This window comes from Heloderma suspectum, chromosome 1 (assembly GCF_057233095.1).
Source record: "Heloderma suspectum isolate Gila_16-S chromosome 1, 16-S_ref, whole genome shotgun sequence".
Lineage (NCBI taxonomy): Eukaryota > Metazoa > Chordata > Lepidosauria > Squamata > Helodermatidae > Heloderma > Heloderma suspectum.
In genome coordinates, this window is record NC_139458.1 from 321,536,382 (window position 1) to 321,555,392 (window position 19,011).

The window sequence follows — 19,011 nt, forward strand, 5'->3', positions numbered from 1 at the left end:
TCACTGTTTAGGATAAACTGGTCTCTGGACTGTATTCCTTCAGACTACACGTGCTAATGTGCAGAATTCCTAATGTGCAGGATTAGGAGTGTTATTCCATGCGCCGTGGATACAGTTAGTGAGCAAGAGGCAGCCTGTGGCAAACCGGTTTTGTGGGATCGGTTCCAGCATCTTCCTCCTGATGAAGTGGACAAGGTGCTTTCATCTGTAAGGCTGACCACCTGCTTACTTAATCCTTGCCTATCTTGGCTCATTATGGGCTGCAGAGAGAGACTGGGTGAGAGGATCAGGGCGGTGGTGAATGCCTCCCTTGAGGAGGGAGTGATGCCACCAGCCCTCAAGGAGGCAGTGATAAGACCGCTCTTAAAGAAGCCCTCCTTGGATCACCAAGTTCTGAACAGCTTTAGCCCAGTCTCGAATCTGCCATTTTTGGGCAAGGTGATTGAGCGGGTGGTGGCGATGCAGTTGAAGGCACACTTGGAAGAAACTGATTATTTTGACCCATTTCAGTCGGGCTTCAGGCTTGGGCATGGGACAGAAACGGCCTTGGTCGCCTTGGTAGATGATATGAGGAGGGCTCTGGATAGGGGTGAATGCTCCTTCCTTGTTCTCCTCGACCTCTCAGCGGCTTTTGATACCATTGACCACGGTATCCTCCTGGACCGCCTGGAGGGGTTGGGCATTGGAGACACCATATTGCGGTGGTTCCGGTCCTTCCTCTCCAGCAGGTACCAGAGGGTAGCACTGGGAGAGGAGGTTTCGGACCCGTGGCTGCTCACTTGTGGGGTGCCACAGGGTGCCATCCTCTCCCCCATGCTATTTAACATCTATGTGAAGCCGCTGGGGGCTATCATCAGGAGGTTTGGGGTGCGGTGTCATCAATATGCGGATGACATGCAGCTCTACCTCTCATTCAAATCTTCACCAAGGTTGGCCGTAGAATCCCTATCTAAATGTCTGGAGACGGTGAGTGGCTGGATGGGGAGGAATAAGATGAAGCTGAACCCTGACAAGACCGAGGTACTTTTGGTGGGAGACAAGAGGAGGCTGGGGGATGTTGACCTGGTGTTGAATGGGGTACGGCTACCCTTGAAAGACCAGGTCCGCAGCCTGGGGGTCATTTTGGACTCCCCGCTGTCCATGGAGGCTCAGGTGTTAGCTGTGAGCCGGACAGCACTGTATCAACTCCATCTGATATGGCGGCTGCGCCCCTTCCTTCCCGACCATCTGCTCCCATCGGTAGTACATGCCCTGGTCTCCTCTTGTTTAGACTACTGTAATGCGCTCTATGTGGGTTTACCCTTGAAGATAGTTCGGAAGCTGCAGCTGGTACAGAACGCGGTGGCTCGCCTGATTAAAGGCAGCTGCCGGCGAGATCACATCACTCCTGTGTTGAAGGAGTTGCACTGGTTACCAGTTGTTTTCCGGACGCAATTCAAGGTGTTGGTTTTGACCTTTAAAACCCTATATGGTTCCGGCCCAGCCTATCTTAAGGAGCGCCTCCAGCAACACCAGACAGGCCGCTTAACAAGATCAGCCTCAGATGGCCTTCTCTCTGTCCCATCAGCCAGGCCAGCTAGACTGGTGGGGATGAGGGAGAGGGCCTTTTCTGTGGTGGCCCCCACTCTGTGGAACTCCCTCCTAGGGAACTCCGCCATGCCCCCTCTTTAATGAGCTTCCGCTGTGCATTAAAAACGTGGTTGTTCAGGCAGGCATCTGGGGTGGGTTAGGGTATTTTAGAAAATGTTTTTATTGTAGAATTTTATTGTTTTAAACTGTTTTATTATATGCTTGTACATCGCCCAGCGTGGCTGGGTGACCAGCCAGATGGGCGATTAATAAATTAAATAAATAAATAAATAAATTCATTCAAACTGGTATCTCAGGGAAGAGTTTAGGAAAGAACACTTCTTCCTGGCAGGGTTTCTGTGTGCAGAATTCCGTTTTCAGTGGATGAGCATTCAACCATATGAGCCTCCACCTGCTGAAGTGGTACAGCCCGAACACTTGTTTACCCACCTCAGTGAGAACGCAGGCTAATCATGGGTGGAGCCAAAGGAACTAGATCTCCCAGCAAACACTATCTGATTACCCTCTGAGTAATGCCACTTCATTGTGTGAAGAGGGAGAAGCATGCAAAAGCAACTTCTGACAAGAGTGCTTTGAGAACAGCACATTCAAAGCATCTCTGCTTGTCCGTTCCACCATGTGTGAACACAACAGGGAGGTGCAATTGGCTGCATTCCTTAGATGTTACTTGTGAAATAGTTGCGTGGAACTGCTGAAAAGATGTACGTATGCAGGAATAAGGTGACCACACTGCATAATGCTTTACAGAAGTGCAAAATAAAATAACTCAATTGTTCAGAACTGGTGTACAGAAAAAGCAATAGGTATAAGCTAAATATTGTTTTATTTTAAGTAAATGCAGGTAGAAATCAGTATTTTGTCAACTGGAGAAGGAACAAATTCAAATTAGTAATAACTGAAGGCCAAAAGCATTACTTCAAAATGCTATAATAAAATAAAATGCATTATATTTAAATAAAATGTATTCAATGTTTAACAGCAATAGAGAATCATATATTTAGACTGAAGATGAATTTTCCAGTGACAGCTTAAAACATTTAAAAACAATACATGTATTCATCTTACCACTGGTAAAATGTTGAAGAATGTTATCCGGGTATGCCCCGTTTGTTAACACATCTACTTAGAAATAGACAGCTTCGACTGCAATCAAGACAACTTACTTCTAAGCAAAGGCATTTAGGCTTGAGCGGAATCTTGCAAATACTTGTGTTAGTTATTGGTGTTGGTTCTGTGTACTGCATTTTGCAAACTGCCCCATTAAAAGGTATGAAACTACAGTACTGTGTTATTCATGTTGCTGGGAGTATTACAAGCCTAAATGTTAGCTTTTATCCACTGTCTTCTGTAGGGTGGGATCCACAAATAAGAAGCCATTCTATTTAGAATTTAGCATTCAGATATGAATGTGATTTTTTCATTGTGCAGTATTCCAAACTAATGAGAAGTTGGGTCCACATCTTTGAGAGACAAAAAGGTCCGTAATTTGTGATCAAAGTCAATAGGTCGATTTTGAGGCTCCTTGTATTTCCGTGTCATTTTGGTTCCCAGGTATGGGATGAGCTCACAGTAATCTATGAACCGTTCCAACTTATTCTTGTACTTCTTTCGTATATAATCAGAACTCTTAGGGTTATATGCTGCAGGAATTAAATAGCATGGATTGTTTCATATCACCTTTATCATATACTGCTATCATCATGATACCAAAGGACCCATCATAGAATGATTTATGTAAACAATAAGGGCCTACAAAATCCACACAATGAATTCACATTTACAGTACTGTTGCAGTTGTTACACATTCAGATTTTGGCTGCAATGCTTAACTCCATTATTCTACTATAATCCAAGGTACAAGATGGTAAATCCATGTTTTTAAATATTTGCCTGCTCCATCCACGTACAAAGCAGGGGGTGGATGAACATAAGAGCCATGCTGGATCAGATCAAAGACCTATCTCAGGAGTCCCCAACACAGCACCCATGAAGCTCTCCTCTGCCTGCTCCCTTAAAAATTTGTTAAGAAGAACCTTGGAAAATGTTAGGGCAGTCTTTGTCTCCCTTTCTAGCCTCTAGCCTTGTTCTTCCTCTCCCCACCCCCACCTCTTTAGTATGCCTTTGACCAACCAAGCCCCACAGCAGCCATTATGTGACTATTCACATCCACTGTGAGAGCCATTTGGTGGTGGCACCCACAGCAGTTACTCAAATTCCTAAATTTGCCAACAGGTCCAAAAAGGTTGGGACCCCGGCCTATCTAATCTAACATTCTGTTTGTACGGTGGCCAACTACTGCCTATGGGAAGCCCACAACAGGACATGAATGCAATAGCACCCTCCTGCTTGTACTCCAGGCAACTGGTATGCAGGGGCACACCACCTCTGATACTGGAGGTAACACTTAGCTATCATAACTAGTAGCCACTGACAGCCTTATCCTCCATGAATTTCCCCTTTTAAAGCTGTCCAAGTTGGCAGCCATCAAGTAAAAACAGTTGGGGGGGTGGGATTTAAAGGGCCAAAGGGATGCCCAGGCATGGGGTGCTACATCCATCTCGCACCCACAACTTTCCTTCTGCAGCCCTGTCTTCTCAAGCACTTCCCTTCCAACTGGGATCCCTTCTGGTACTGGAGTCCAATTGTAAGAAAAGTGCATGGAGGGATGGACTGAAGGATTAAGAGTGCTGGGCAAGGGCAGAGTTCAGCACCCCCTTCTCATGCACATGTTTTGCCCTTTAAATTGCATTCCCCACCACCACTTTGAACTTAATGGGACAGATCCATGTTTAAAGATATGGCCTGCCACTGTTACTTAGGGCAGGGGTCTAACTTAGGGCCTCAGACCAAATTATTAATGAATGACTAAATCTGTTATGGTCACAGACCTACACAATTTGATACAAACAGAATTTACAGTCAGGGCCAGAAATATTGGAACAAAGATATGTTTTGGCAGTTGGCCTCTGTACACCACCACATTGAAGATGAAAGGAAACACACGCAGATGGGAGCGAAGTCAGGACTTTCAAGGGGTTTGACAAAAGTGGAGCACTAACCATTCAGGAAGGACAGCCAGTGGCATACACACACACCCATCATTGGTGGCTCATAAGTAATGGAACAAACCAACATCATTTCAAACTTAAGGATCGCCTTTAATGCCTGGATGAAAATCCTTTGCGGTCAATGACTGCCTGAAGTCTGGAACCCATGGACATGACCAAATGCTGAGTTCCCTCCCTCGAGATGCTTTGCCAGGCCTTTACTGCAGCTGCCTTCAGCTGCTGCTTGTTTGTGGGTCTGTCTGCCTTCAGGCTTGTCTTCAGTAAGTGAAAAGCATGCTCTATTGGGTTGAGATCAGGTGACCGACTTGGCCATTGAAGAACATCCCACTTCTTTGCCTTGAGAAAACTCTTGGGTAGCTTTTGCTGTATGTTTTGGGTCATTCTCCATCTGCAATATGAAGCGGTGTCCTATCAGTTTGGCAGCATTCGGTTGAATCTGAGCAGAAAGTATAGTCCTATACACTTCAGAATTCATCCTGCTGTTTTTATCAGCAGTCAGGTCATCAAGAAACACCAGTGACCCAGCTCCATTGGCAGCCATACATGTCCATGTCATAACACTGCCTCCACCACGTTTGACAGATGATGCGGTATGCTTTGGATCATTAGCTGTTCCTTTCCTTCTCCATACTTTTCTCTTCCCATCATTCTGGTACAAGTTAATCTTGGTTTCATCAGTCCAAAGAATCTTATTCCAGAACTGGGCAGGCTTTTTTAGGTGTTTGCTGGCAAAGGCTAATCTGGCCTTTCGGTTCTTGAGCGTCACCAGTGGTTTGCACCTTGTTGTGAAGCCTCTGTATTTACATTCATAAAGCCGTCTCTTGACTGTAGATGTTGACAATGACATGCCTACCTCTGCAAGAGCGTTCTTGACCTGGCTAGATGTTGTGAAAGGGTTCCTCTTCACCATGAGCAGAATTTTGTGGTCATCCACTTGAGTTGTCTTCCATGGTCTTCCAGGCCTTTTGTTGTTGCTGAGCTTGCCAGTTAATTCCTTCTTTTTCAGGATGTTCCAAACTGTTGTATTGGCCACTCCCACTGTTTTTGCGATCTCTCTGATGGCTTTATTTTGTTTCCTCAGCCTAATGATGGCCTCCTTCACTTGCATGGACACCTCTTTGGCCCTCATCTTGGGAGTTCCAGTGAACAGCTACCAAATGCAAATATAACACTCAGAACCACCTCCAGGCCTTTTATCTGCTTGATTGGTCATGGGGTACCCAGGAAACAGGCCACACCCGGCCAAGCAGCTGTTTGTCAGCCATTCGTTCCATTACTTATGAGCCACCAACGATGGGGGTTTGTGTATGCCACTGGCTGTACTTCCTGAATGGTTAGTGCCCCACTTTTGTCAAACCCCTTGAATTACAGCTGAAAGTCCTGACTTTGCTCCCATCTGGGTGAGTTTCCTTTCAACGTCAATGTGATGGTGTACAGAGGGCAACTGCCAAAACAGTTATCCTTGTTTCAATATTTCTGGCCCCAACTGTATATAGAAAGAATACAGAGAAGTTTAGAGGGGGATCAAAAGTAAGTTCTTACTTTGCCATCTGCTTCTCAATAATATTTAAGATAGAAGAAATGTATGTATCTTATTAGTAACATAAATAGAGTCATCAGTTGAACAGAAAGACATCAAAGTTCCAGAGGATCTTTCAGGCAGAGTTCTGAATATAACTACTCTCTGGGCTCCCTACTTTGAAGTACAAAAGGACATGACCTAGAAATTCTCTCTGTCCAGTTCCACAAGCACAAATTTGCTCACTAAACAGAATATTATATTGGCCAGTTAGGGGATCAGCAGGCCAAACATGTTCTTCTGTATTTGTACATGCTTAATGTCTATAATTATGAAGCTCTGACAATTCCATAATTTGAGATTCCTGGTGGTACACTTTTCTCTGCTTCATTTATCTTATATCAGCCTTTGACTTCGTTCCAAGGAAATTGTTATGGTTCAAATTAAATGAAACGTCTATAGACAAATGTTTATTATTTCTTATCAGATGCTGTACAACCAAACATATGTGGACAGCAGTGACATGTTCTTAGCATCAGGGATGTTGGATGGGACTGCATTTTACTCCCTTTTCTTTTCTGTTTATTTTTTAATGACCTGGTTCTGACATTTGTGCTGGTGAGTTACAGTCCCAAAATGCTAGAACGAGATACATTTGCCAGAGTTAGCCCGCACATTTTACGTAGATAATTAAATACATAAATACTGTATTATTATGTATGTGGATAAAAAAAAGAAAATTAGTGAGCTTGCATATGCAAACCAATGCTTATTTTATTTATTTAGAGAGCAATCCTATGACCCCTAGCCAGAGTCTGGGAAGCCATAGGATAGTTCGGATTCCTGGATCTGAGGTTGGAGACAGTGCTCTGACCCCAGACCTAGGAATCTGAGCTCCCTGCCCCCTCCTCCTCGTAGCTGGCAGGGAGAGAACTGCGCCAGCTGCCTCTCCGAGGTCACAAAGGCAACTTGGAGGGAAAGGAAAGGGAGCATGCCAGTGGACGGTGAAGGGAGGGAATGGAACGGCTTACGCCATATTCCCAGGCCTCCCCAGCCTCCTTTCCTCCCTCTCCTCGCTGCCTCAGCTAGATGGGCAAAAACGCTCATCTAGCTAAACTGCAGAGCAGGAGGCACAGCAGGGGCGAGAATTGCCTCTGCCGCGCCTCCCATTCTGCACCGGATACTCGTCAGCCTCTGAGTTTGGAGGCTTATGAGTATCAAGGGCGACCCGATGGGATTGCACCCACAGTTCACACTATTATTATTTTACTGTACCTTTTAAATGGTAGGCTATGAACAGCAGAGAAGTCTTTTTCACACTTAGGAATGGAAATTTTGGCTTCAAACAGCCTACTTCGTTCATTGCTTTTATCAGAGCTGTTGCCACACCCTGCAAACATAAAATATTATTAATGTTACTGGACCAATACAATCACACCATTCCATAAACAAGGTTTTATGTTTGAATGTATTTAATAATAAAACATAATAACCTGTTCAAGGTATCCAGTCAGAGGAAGAGCTGTCAGCAATATTGGCTCTTTTATTGGAGGAAGTTTATGTGGAAGTGTCTGATTCCAGTATTTTTCTGGTAGTCTAAGAATATAGAAATTATGTGTTTGCAAAACATAAACACAAAGAGATATTTAATAATGATGACGATGATGATGATAATGTATTTAGTACCTCATAAACTTCTGAAGTTTTTCTTCACTTTCAAAAATATATAGCTTTTTGCGATAAAGTACAGCATATTCAATGTTCCCAGGTATCAGCGCTTCATACCTCAAAAGAGATAGTGAAACAAAGCCATTATTCATTATTATCATCACCACTACCACATTAAAGCCCTGTCTTTTCACTTCAGATTATAGATGGAGATAGTCCTTTAGATATCTTGGTCCTAAGCCATTTAGGACTTTAACGGTAATGATCAGCACTTTGAACTGAACCCAGAAATAGACTGGAAGTCAGTACAGCTGGCATAAAAAAGGCATCATGTGCTCCGAAAAATTGGTTCAGGTCAAAATTTTAGTCAAAGCATTTCAAACAAGCTGAGATATCCAAATGCTTTTCAAAGGCAATCCCAGATTAAGCATCTTTCAATAATCCAATATTTATGTGATTTACAGTACACTCCTATACATGTCTACTCAGAAGTAAGTCCAAGGTAAGTGGGTATAGGATTGCGGCCTGAGGCATGTGTGACCATGGTCAGATACGACTTCTCCAGAAACTGGCATGGTTGGCACACCAGCTTATACCAGACAAAAGTGCTTCTGGCCACAACTGCCACTTGGGAATCGAAGAGCATCGCCTAACTGTGAAAGTGATGACAGTTCAGAAGACTACAACCTATTCCAAAAGATGCCACATCTTTATCCCTGAAACATCAGTCCTACTGACCAGGAACATTTCTGTCATGTGGATTAAGCTTCAGTTAGTCCACCTCTAGTCTATTACTGATTTCAGGCACTGATTCAGTAATCTGTGTGGGCATGTGCTTGGCCTGAATGTTTATCCCCCAAAGGGAAATGTTTGCCATATTCTGTGAGATGGAAAACTGTTCTATGATGAATGGAAGATGCTTTCTGTATGTAGGAAGGACAGCTTTGGAAACAACCCAAAGACTATAAGGATTCTTGGATCCTATGTGAAGTTGACGAGAACACTGTCAGTCTTCCCTACTTTAAATGTTTTTTTTTAACCATCAAACTTTTAAGACTAATAAAATAACCCTAGCGAATGGACGCAGCTTCATAAGGGTTGGAATAGCCCTTAGTTTGATACAGTGACGCTTACAAAGCTGTCAGAATTAGACACACTGTGCTGCCCTGTCTGACTGAAGCCATGCCCACTGGCACCCCTAGGCACAGCCCCTGCCATGGTTCACCCCCTATAATCCTTTGAGGGAGGGGTCTGTCCATTCCCTTCCCCTGAGGGGGGTTGCCCCAAGCAGAGGGCAGGCACTTAACTGCGTCCCTTGGCCTACTAATCTCTCCTGGCTTTAAACTGTATGGACTGTAAAATTATGTGCTGGTTAGGAAAGTTTGTCTCTAGTGGCTGATGATGTTACTACAGGCTTCAACCACATTAACATATTGAGATAAATTAATGTGTTTTAAAACATGAAAGAACCTCAAGGTGTTCCTAGGGTCCTCTTAGTGTGCATGTCAGGTTTCAGGTGTCTCATGGTCTTGGCACTATGATGCTGACAGACAGACAGATGGATAGATACACATCCTCTTTATTATTGATGAGTCACAGAAAGGTAATGCTTGAAACGTTGCACAAAGCCCAAGGAAGAGCATATTCCACATACATTTGGAATAAGGTGTTACAGTTTGCTGTTTGGGAGAGTAATATGCACTTATTAGTGCATATTACATTTTTCTCCACGCTGTTGAGAAATCCTTGGAAATGCAAGCATTTACCTTTGCTTCCCATCTAGGTAAGTAACCGGACAGTATCCCTGCATTTCAGCTTGCATAGGGAATAAAGCCTTCACATCTGCTACAGTCAGTTTCTTTGGCAGCTTATTTGGGAGTGGAAGAGGAAGAGGTGCTAATGGTGGAACATATAGTTCTGGAGTATTCAGGAATTTCTGCATTAAAAGAAATCAGGTATTTATAAGAAGAGACATCTCATATTTTAATTAATGAACAAAATGCTCATGGTTATTAATTTCATGACGGAGTGGAGGTATTTTTTAAAGTTCCTTAGATATTATTACTATTTAACTTTTAACAACAGCTCAATGTGTATTAGGTGCTCTACAGAATGGAGACAGAATGCCATCTTTGGAGGACAGGATCCAATCAGCAAGAGAGAAAGGAGGGTGACATCATAAGGGGTCAGGAGAATTTTTGCTGAAAGGAGAGCTTTGAGGACAGGAGGGTGATTTGACAGAGAATGGGAGGCTATGTGAAGCAAGCACAAGTGCTTAGATAACATCATCCCTCCTCAAAACCATCTTTATTTCACTAGCTACTTTTTTTGGGGGGGGAGGGTGCACCTAAACAAAGCAGTGCAGACATTTGGAGCAGAAATGTTAAACTACAAGTGAATGCCCTTTCAGCCGGGATCATTTGGACCACAAAGATTAGAAAAATACAACAGCTAAAATCCCGTAACAGTCACAGCTTTATGAAAAGTAAACACTGCTTGCAATCAGTGTTTATATAATTCTTAACATTTATAGAGGGCTTTGCAACCTTCACAGGGCTTCAAGCAACATCTCAATCAACTAGTTTTATTGCCATATTCCAGATGGGGTGGGGGCTGAAGTTAAAAGAGAGTAGCTGGCTTAAGGCCACCAAGGGCACAATCCTATGCATGTTTAGTCAGAAAAAGTCCTACAACTCCCATCAATGCTGGGAGTTGTAGGGCTTTTTTTCCTGTGTAAACATGGATAAGATTGTGCTCCAAGAGAGTGCATGGCAGAGGTGAGATTTCAACAGGGCCTTCCCAGCTCACACTCTTAGTCTTAGCTACTACATGACACTAGCTCTTTGTACTTCTGTTTATATATTCCCTGTGCCACCACCTGTTTGCTTTCCAAATATATAATTTACATGTTTTACCTGCTTTGATACTTACATCCAGTTCCTCCTGTCCAGCCATTTTGTAGTAATGTCCTCGAAACTCTGCTGCAAACTGCAGAGAAGGCGATGCGGAACAATCAACGAGCTCTCCCTTTTCTGCAAGAGTGACGGGACAGTATTGCCCAAACTCTCCCAGACGAGACAGCAGTTCTTGTGGCATGATACACAAATCGGCAATGCTGGCTGCTTTTCCTGTTAACAATTGGGCAAAATACTGTTGTGTTTCAGTTCTGACGCTGTATTTGGAAGATTATACCTGTTCTACCGATACATAAAAATGCAACAGCTCTATCAAATAATACAGAGAATGGCAAATTGCTGTTTGTAAATAAGGTTACCAGCAGGTTAGCGTGATGAACTTGTGTGAAGATCAAAAGGCTAGAAATGTTTCTAACTGATTCTGGCTTTTTTTTTTTTAAGCAGAGAAAAGCTTACCAGGACATAGAAGATAAAGGGTTACGAGACATGATTAATTTATTAGCATGCTTTGTACAAGCAGTATAATCTTTTATTCGCTGTTGGAAAATTTTCATTTGCTAAATGGATCCTTTATAAGGAGAACACTAAAGTATACCTAGGCTTTGACAGAATACTGTATTTCACTTCAGCTGAAAAACCAAATCTGGGGTACATTCACAAACTTATTCAAGCTCTAATCAAATTTAAACAAATTATTAAGAACTATAGGTTAGATCCTGACTTGGTCATACTTAGAGGAGACCCACTGAAATCAATAGGACTTATTGATTTCAATGGGTCTACTCTAAGTATGACTTCGTTTGGATCCAATCCAATGATTTTCAACCACTTGGGTACATAGTGCTGATCTACAATTATTTGGTAGATTCTATATCCTTCCTTTATTCTATGGAATTCAAGGCAGCCATAGCAGCCTTCTCCAACCTGATGCCCTCCAGATGTTTTGGACTTCAACTCCTATCAGCCCCAGCCAGCACAGCCAATTGTCAGGAAGGCTGAGGTCTCCCATCGAGGCACTGAGCAGTCCTATATCTGCTAAGCTTCAACAAGGTTGCTGCATTATGTGCCATCAAACCATGTTTGGTACCCTGGTTCACCTCCCTGCTGTTCACTATGAAGATCTAACCTCTCCTTGCCCAAGATGCAAACAGTATTACTTCCCTGAATACTATGTGGATTGATTTATAATCCAGTTAGAGGATGATGGTCAAAAAACAGGCTATAGATGTATAAATAAAATAAATATAAATTATAGCTGTGAGCGAACAAGTTCATATGGCAGAGCTTTTAGATGACCTTTTTTAAGAGCATGGGGTATTTCTAGACAGAGAGCTCCTAGTGCTACCAGTTAGAAGACACTGTGCATCCATTCCATCTTTTCCTCCTTAATGGATGTTTTTTGTGTGTGGAAAGAAAAAAGACTGAGGAAGCAGTAGGAAAAGAATGGCAGGGTTACAAGTGGAAGACAATATTACCTGGGCCCCTGTAAAATTCCATGAATGAGGCAGGGCGATTTCAAAATAAAAGCTTATCTGGAAAACACCCGTAGTTTCAGATAGGACTTCAGAAAGGAAAAAAGATGCCTCTTCACCAAATCTCAGCCTTTTGTTACAGGGTGGGGATAATTCTGATAACAATAGTCAGTACCACTAATCAGAAATTGAGAACCAGTGGTTTTTTTCCCCTCTGCGATAATGAGAATCTGAACCCATTAAGAAATTTGGGGTCTCATAATGTTTAATTCTGGCTATACCTTTTATATGTTTATTTGAATGTAGTATCTCCCTACCCCTTTCCTGCAAGAGGTGTCCGTGTCCAAGGTGTCATTAGGGAGGGATTGCTGTGTTTTTAAAATGTCAGACATTTTAATGACATCAGACATTACTTTTTTAATCGGGTATGAGGGGAAGGGCATACACCCTCCTACCTTGCTAATTCTTCCTGTTAACAACTAAATACTACAGTTCTCTTTGGTAATTAACATCTGAAAAGGTCATGAATTTCCTCCAAAGGATTTCAGCTTTTATTTTTAAGCCGCAAAATTACTCTTGATTTTTATTCTTAGGTCAAATACTGTAATTCTATTAAGACCCCACCCCACCCCACCCCACCCCCTTCATTTAAACAAGGATTCTCCGCTTACCTTGCCAGATTCTTTCCAGATAAGTCTGGATTTTTTTGGTGATTATTTGAGTTTCCTCAAGCACTTTGTTCCAGATCCACCATTTGCTGTGGGATGCATCAATCACATACCAGTTCTGGTGTTGCTCCTCATAGTAAGGTCTGATTTCTTCAGTTTGTGCTCTGTAACATGAATTCTTGACAGAAAGAATATGGGAGCTGTCGTGTATTGGATAAGGAGGTCTAAGAAGACAATTTGAAGTGCATTAATGTAAGGATTAACTAGACTGCCTCCTAAAAACTATTCTATTACATATCATATTGGTATATGTTAACTGTCAATATAATCTAACAACTAAGTAATGAGGACATCCAAGTGCGCTGAATACTATATCATGGAAGGATGCAGACAGACAATTAGCGGTAACAACATTTAATGGGTTTATGCTCCATTTGGCAATCAGTAGGAATGGGTATGAAGGGACAGTGGAAAATTATAAAGAACTACAAATAAGAACTCTGATATGGTTTTATTGTAAAATTGTTCTTATTGTAAAAAATCTTCAAAGCATTAGATTTAAAAAGATTTGCATTACTATAAGAATCATTTTGAGGGGATTATTACGTTGCAATCTTACTGGTGTTGCTACCTTTCAGGGTTTTGTTTATCCAGCAGTGCTCTTCTGAAAACCTCCTTCACATCAATCTCCAACTCAAATATTTTTAATGGAATTATTTTCATTTCTTCCAAGAGGCCTACTTGTTTTCTTGTTACAGGATACCCATCAATAACAAACCTGTGGGGGCGGGGGAATGAAGAAAATACAGATCTGGATTCAGATTTATTTTTGTACAGTATCAAGTCCTGTATTGTTGAATGTTGCTAATGAAGCACATAAAGAGGTTAAGGAGTGATCCTATCAAGATCGAGGGTCGCCTCTGACCCCAGGGGCGACTGCCTATCCAGTGCAGGGCGGGAGGAGTGGTGAGGAGCGGATCTCCACCTCGCTCCCCCAGCCCTGCTTTCGCGGCTGTCTGGCCACGCATGGGAAGCAACAGCTGGATGATACATAGGATGTGTCATAACGGCATTTCCATCTTTCCTGCACCGCCCTGCTCCTGGGAACACCCTTTTTTTGCTGCTCTGTGCTGCTCTTACGAGTGAGGAGCGCAGGGCCAATCCCTGCAGCCTATGAGGCAGCGCGGGAAGGGGTGGGGGTCAGTTTTCTGGGAACCAACCTCAGAGCACGGGGTCCAAGGTTGGTTCCCAGGAACCGACCTATCCTATGGCCATCTAGCTGCTGCCTAGTGGCCACAGGATTGTGCCCTAATAGAAATAATAAAATACAACAGTTTCTGATCCAGCACCGTATCTCTTACATTCTTATCATGGACTATATGGGTGCATCTGCAAGAATTCATTGTTTATGACCAAAAAAAGGTCTGTACTCCCCTAGGGGGAATAAACATTTGTTGCTGTGTATACAACGCAGCCCTGACCCATGCTCCAGATGTTATCTGTTCTGCTCCTGGATTGGTCTTAGGGCAATAGGTGCTTCTGAAGAAGGCTTGCTCTTTGTTTTACTATCACTGCTGAGGCTGTGGTAGGGGGAACCAACAAATGACATGAGTGAGAAAGGAGGGCCATTCCATCAAGCCGCTCTTGTAAGAATTCTAACTACCATCCAAAGCTAAACGGATAACTAAAAGGCCCTGGAATAATATTAGCAAGGATAGAATGGGGAGGAAGACTTACAAAAAGACCAGATCAAAACATAAACATGGGGGGGGGGGAATAATTCATACACTGAAGGGACTGAAGACTGTTACAAGAAAGTTCTGTTAATTCTTCTCAATCTCTCATCAGCTTTTGATATCATCGACCATGGTATCCTCCTGTATCAACTCTGCGGGATAGGTATCGGAGGCACTGTGCTACAGTGGTTCCAGTCCTACCTACAGGGCCGATTTCAGAGAGTAACACTGGGTGATTTTTCCTTGGCCCCTTGGCAATTATGCTATGGGGTCCTGCAGGGCACCATCTTGTCCCATGTTGTTTAACATCTATATGAAGCCGCTGAGAGCATTCATTAGGGGATTTGGAGCTAAATGCCATCAGTATGCTGATGACATGCAGCTCTATCTCCCTGTGACATCTGAATCAGGAGAGGCTGCGCAAGTCCTGAATCAGTGCCTAGACCCAGTAATGGGTTGGATGAGGGCCAATAAACTGAAGTTGAATCCTGGCAGACAGAAGCCCTGTGGGTGAGTGGTTCCCAGGTCTGGGAGATAGGCTCATTGCCTGTTCTGGATGGGGTTGCACTCCCTCTGAATGATCAGGTCCGTAGTCTGGGGGTACTCCTAGATCCATCATTGTTGCTGGAGACCCAAGTGGCCACGGAGGCTCAGAGTGCCTTTTACCAGCTTTGGCTGGTTCACCAGCTACAGCCTCTCCTGGACAGGGGTAGCTTGAACACAGTGGTACAGGTATTAGTAACCTCAAGACTGGATTGCTGCACTGCACTCTATTTGAGGCTGCCCTTAAGGCTGGTCCGGAAGCTGGAGCTAGTGCAGAATGCAGCAGCTCGGCTGTTGTCGGGACCTGCCCCTTTTCAGCATGCAACTCTTTTGCTGAGGGAACTGCACTGGCTGCCTCTTCGCTACCAGGCCAGGTTTAAGGTATTAGTGCTAGTGTACAAAGCCCTAAGCAACTTGGGACCAGGATACCTGAGAGCGCCTCCTTCCTTACCAACCTGCCCGGTCACTGAGGTCATCAGAGGGCATGTCCCTGGTAGTTCAACATGGACCCAGGGCACAGCTGGAGTCCACCAGGAAAAGAGCCTTCACTGTGGTGGCCCCCTTCCTGTGGATATGCCTGCATTTGGCGGTCAGGCAGGCGCTAACGTTGTGTTCCTTTCGGCACCTCCTGAAGACACTGTTCTTTTGAGAGGCCTTCCTTGAGTGACCAACTGCGGTTTATTACATTCGCCTTATTGGAATTTGTCTTTTTAAAATGTTTTAACTGCTTTAATCTGGTGTTTTATTCTTTCATCTTGCTGTTCTCTGCTCCGAAATCTTTTGATGTGGAACAATATATGCATATTGTAAATAAATAAATAATAATAAAGCCAAAAAAAAAAAAAAAGAATGAGAAAATCTGGAAGATAAAGGAAAAAAGCAAGGCTGGTGGAAGAACAGAGTTATGAACTTCAGAGATTATACAGGAAACAGAAGCAGCCTTAAAAAGGGTTCTTTTTTGAACAGCCCCATGTAAACTTTGATTTCCAAAAATTAGTAAGAAGGGACTAAAATATTTGCTGTTGCTTGTTATATCAAATATTCCAATCCTGTGCTCCACAGTACCATGTCAAAGGATAGGATCCCATGCCAGAGTTTCAGCACAGAGGGACACCTTGTTCCTATATGTCAGTGTAGTGTGGCTGCTGCAGCCATAAATATGGCTGTGCTGCTAGTTTAGGAAGCTGCTGTGCCAGATGGCCTTTAGGAATGAGAGAAGTGCAACTTCAAGCAGCAGAACGCTGCAGGAGTTCAAGTGGGACAGACAAACACAACTGCCTGTGGTATTTGCTGGAACCTGTTTCATGCTGGTATGATCCTAACTAGTCCTTCTGGAAAAGATGCCACACAACCGCTCAAAAAATGTCTCTCACCCGGTCGTGTTACACACGGTATCCATCAGTGCGATATCTAGAGCCCTGATGGCAAGCTCATCAGGTGCAGTCAGTCCTTTATGAAGGTGCCACTTCAACACAAGCGCTAATTCTGTCTCTGGCTGATTGTTTAACACTGAACGTATGGCATCTCCCATGGAAAGGCGCAATAATCCATAGGCACTTGCAAATTTTTTGGCAACTGAAAAACAAGTTGGTTACAAGTGAGAAACATTTGATCACATCATTGCAATATATTGATCATGGTCTACAAGGAAAATAATCATGTCAATAAAGAAGAGCCTTGAGAAGAGAAGACTGAGGGGAGAAATGATAGCGCTCTTCAAGGACTTGTCACAGAAAGGAAAGCCAGGATCTCTGCTCAATCATACCAGAATGCAGGACACAGAATAATGGGCTCAAGTTCCAGGAAGCCAGATTCTGGCTGAACATCAGGAAATACTTCCTGACTGATAGAGCAATATGACAATGGAACCCATTCCCTAGGGAGGTAGTGGGCTCTCCCACACTGGAGACATTCAAGACAAGGCTGGACAGCCATCTGTCAGGGATGCTCTGACTTAGATTCCTGAATTGAGCAGGGGGTTGGACTCAATGGCCTTGTAGGCCCCTTCCAACCCTACTATTCTATGATTCTATGATTAGTATAACAGTAGTAGACTGATTATGACAGCAAGAATATCAAGGTTTTCAAAAGTAGCCTACTGAAGGAGATCCTTGAGCAGTTTTAACACCACCTGAAATTAAGAATGGTTAACATCCAGCCACGGAAAATATACTTCATGGTTTTCTTGATTAAATGGCAAAAATTATGACCTCCCATTATTTTTGTTTTTTCATTTACATGGATGATCCACATAGCTGATATCATTCCCTTGATTTCTGATGATCAGGCAGTAAGCGCTGTTCCTCATGTACCCAAAATGGCACCACCCACACACAAAAGGGAGGTATCAGCTGGCTTGGGGAACTCTGGGCATTGCAGAAGTAACCCTCCCCCCATCTTAAGAATAAAACACCTAAAAAGCAAGGGAAACAAAAACAGTCCCATGAGGAATGAGCATGCTCAGAATGCTGACTGTTGGACACTGTGTCAGGGTGGAAACTGAGCCGATAGAACCCCAGAGCAGTTCTGATTCTGAGGAGGATCAGCATTCCGTGGGAGAGGAGCCAGGTCATCCCTCACAGGCACAGCAGCTGGCAGAGATTCCTCCTGCTGGCATTCCTGAGATAGTGATCCTAGCAGTGAGAAAGTGTGGGAACGGGGCTTGCTAGACGCTTGATGCAGATGCAGGGAGGGACGAGCGATGGAGGGCACGGAAAGGAGGCGTAGCGCCCGTTTGGCGTGCAAGCAACGGCTGCCTCCCGTGGACCCAAGGGAAAGAGGAAGGATCTCTCCCTAGCCCATAAGTTCAGGGTCTTCAAGTGACTCTCCTTCAAACGGGGATCAACTGCCTACTCAGAGCATAGGCCACTCTGCTGTTCCTTGCTTAGTCGCTGGTGATTAGCATCTGAAAGAGTCATTAAGTTGTAAAAGGATTAAAGCCTTGAAAAGAATCCTTTTGTCTGTGTCTTGAGTTGGCTATTGGAGTCTACTGAAAGAGGCCACTAGGGCGCTCCTGACAGCTTGATCCCCGTTCCTCTTTTTCTCTCTCTCTCTCTCTCTCTCCTCCTACTGCCGAATGGAGGGTGCCAGGGACCCGGCAGTGGAAGCTCTGGCGCAAGAGAACCAGATTCTCCGTGATCAAGTGGCTCAACTGACAACTGCCGTATAGAATCGACAAGCTGCTGTTCAACCCCCACCACCTCCGATTCCCCCCCGCTGCAAGTGCCCGGTGCCTTTGCCAGAGAAGTTTTCTGGGGAGAAAGGACTTTTTCAGATTTTCCAGGTCCAATTGGAGCTGTACATGCGCCTTTGACCTGAGGATTTCCTGACGGAACAGGTTCATGTGGGCTTCATCATTAACCTACTTTCAGGTGTGGCAGCTAAATGGGCTTCGGGACTTCTTCCTGCTAATGACCCCCTGCTCAGGGACTATCAAGGTTTCATGACAGCGGTGGCCAGATTTTTTGGTGACCCCCTGTGCACGCAGACGGCTTCTCGGGAGATTCGCCACCTCAGGCAGGGCAAGGACTCAGTTTCCAGCTATGCAACAACTTTTTGCTTGCTGATGCAGGATTTACAGTGGAATGGTGCCACGCTGGTGGCTCAGTTTTTGGATGGTTTGAACGACGAGATCTTGGACGAGTCGGTGCGCACGCCTAGCCCGCCTACTTTGGAGGACCTCATCCAGACCTGCCTCCAGATAGATAGTCGGCTGGAGGGCCGCCGGCAGACCCGGTGGGGCACCGGGGCTCGAGATTTCCCTCCTCCCATTCCCCCCATTTCCTGCCCCTCCCCCCTCCCTGCGGTGGAGGCAGAGGAGACCTCGATGCAG

At 44.2% G+C, this 19,011-nt stretch overlaps 1 protein-coding gene across 1 annotated transcript in view; it reads right to left on the bottom strand.

Moving 5' to 3' along the window:
- Window positions 1-2,401: 2,401 nt before the first annotated feature.
- AK9 (adenylate kinase 9) overlaps window positions 2,402-19,011 on the bottom strand; it is a 95,683-nt gene continuing 79,073 nt past the window's right edge. The window contains exons 33-41 of the mRNA XM_084827268.1: window positions 16,553-16,754; window positions 13,532-13,678; window positions 12,904-13,124; window positions 10,777-10,973; window positions 9,612-9,781; window positions 7,864-7,962; window positions 7,671-7,773; window positions 7,453-7,567; window positions 2,402-3,230 (exon numbers count right to left, since the gene is read on the bottom strand). Of these exons, the coding sequence (XP_084683394.1) occupies window positions 3,028-3,230; window positions 7,453-7,567; window positions 7,671-7,773; window positions 7,864-7,962; window positions 9,612-9,781; window positions 10,777-10,973; window positions 12,904-13,124; window positions 13,532-13,678; window positions 16,553-16,754 (1,457 nt within the window). The 3' untranslated portion in view covers window positions 2,402-3,027. The remainder of the gene's footprint in view (window positions 3,231-7,452; window positions 7,568-7,670; window positions 7,774-7,863; window positions 7,963-9,611; window positions 9,782-10,776; window positions 10,974-12,903; window positions 13,125-13,531; window positions 13,679-16,552; window positions 16,755-19,011) is intronic.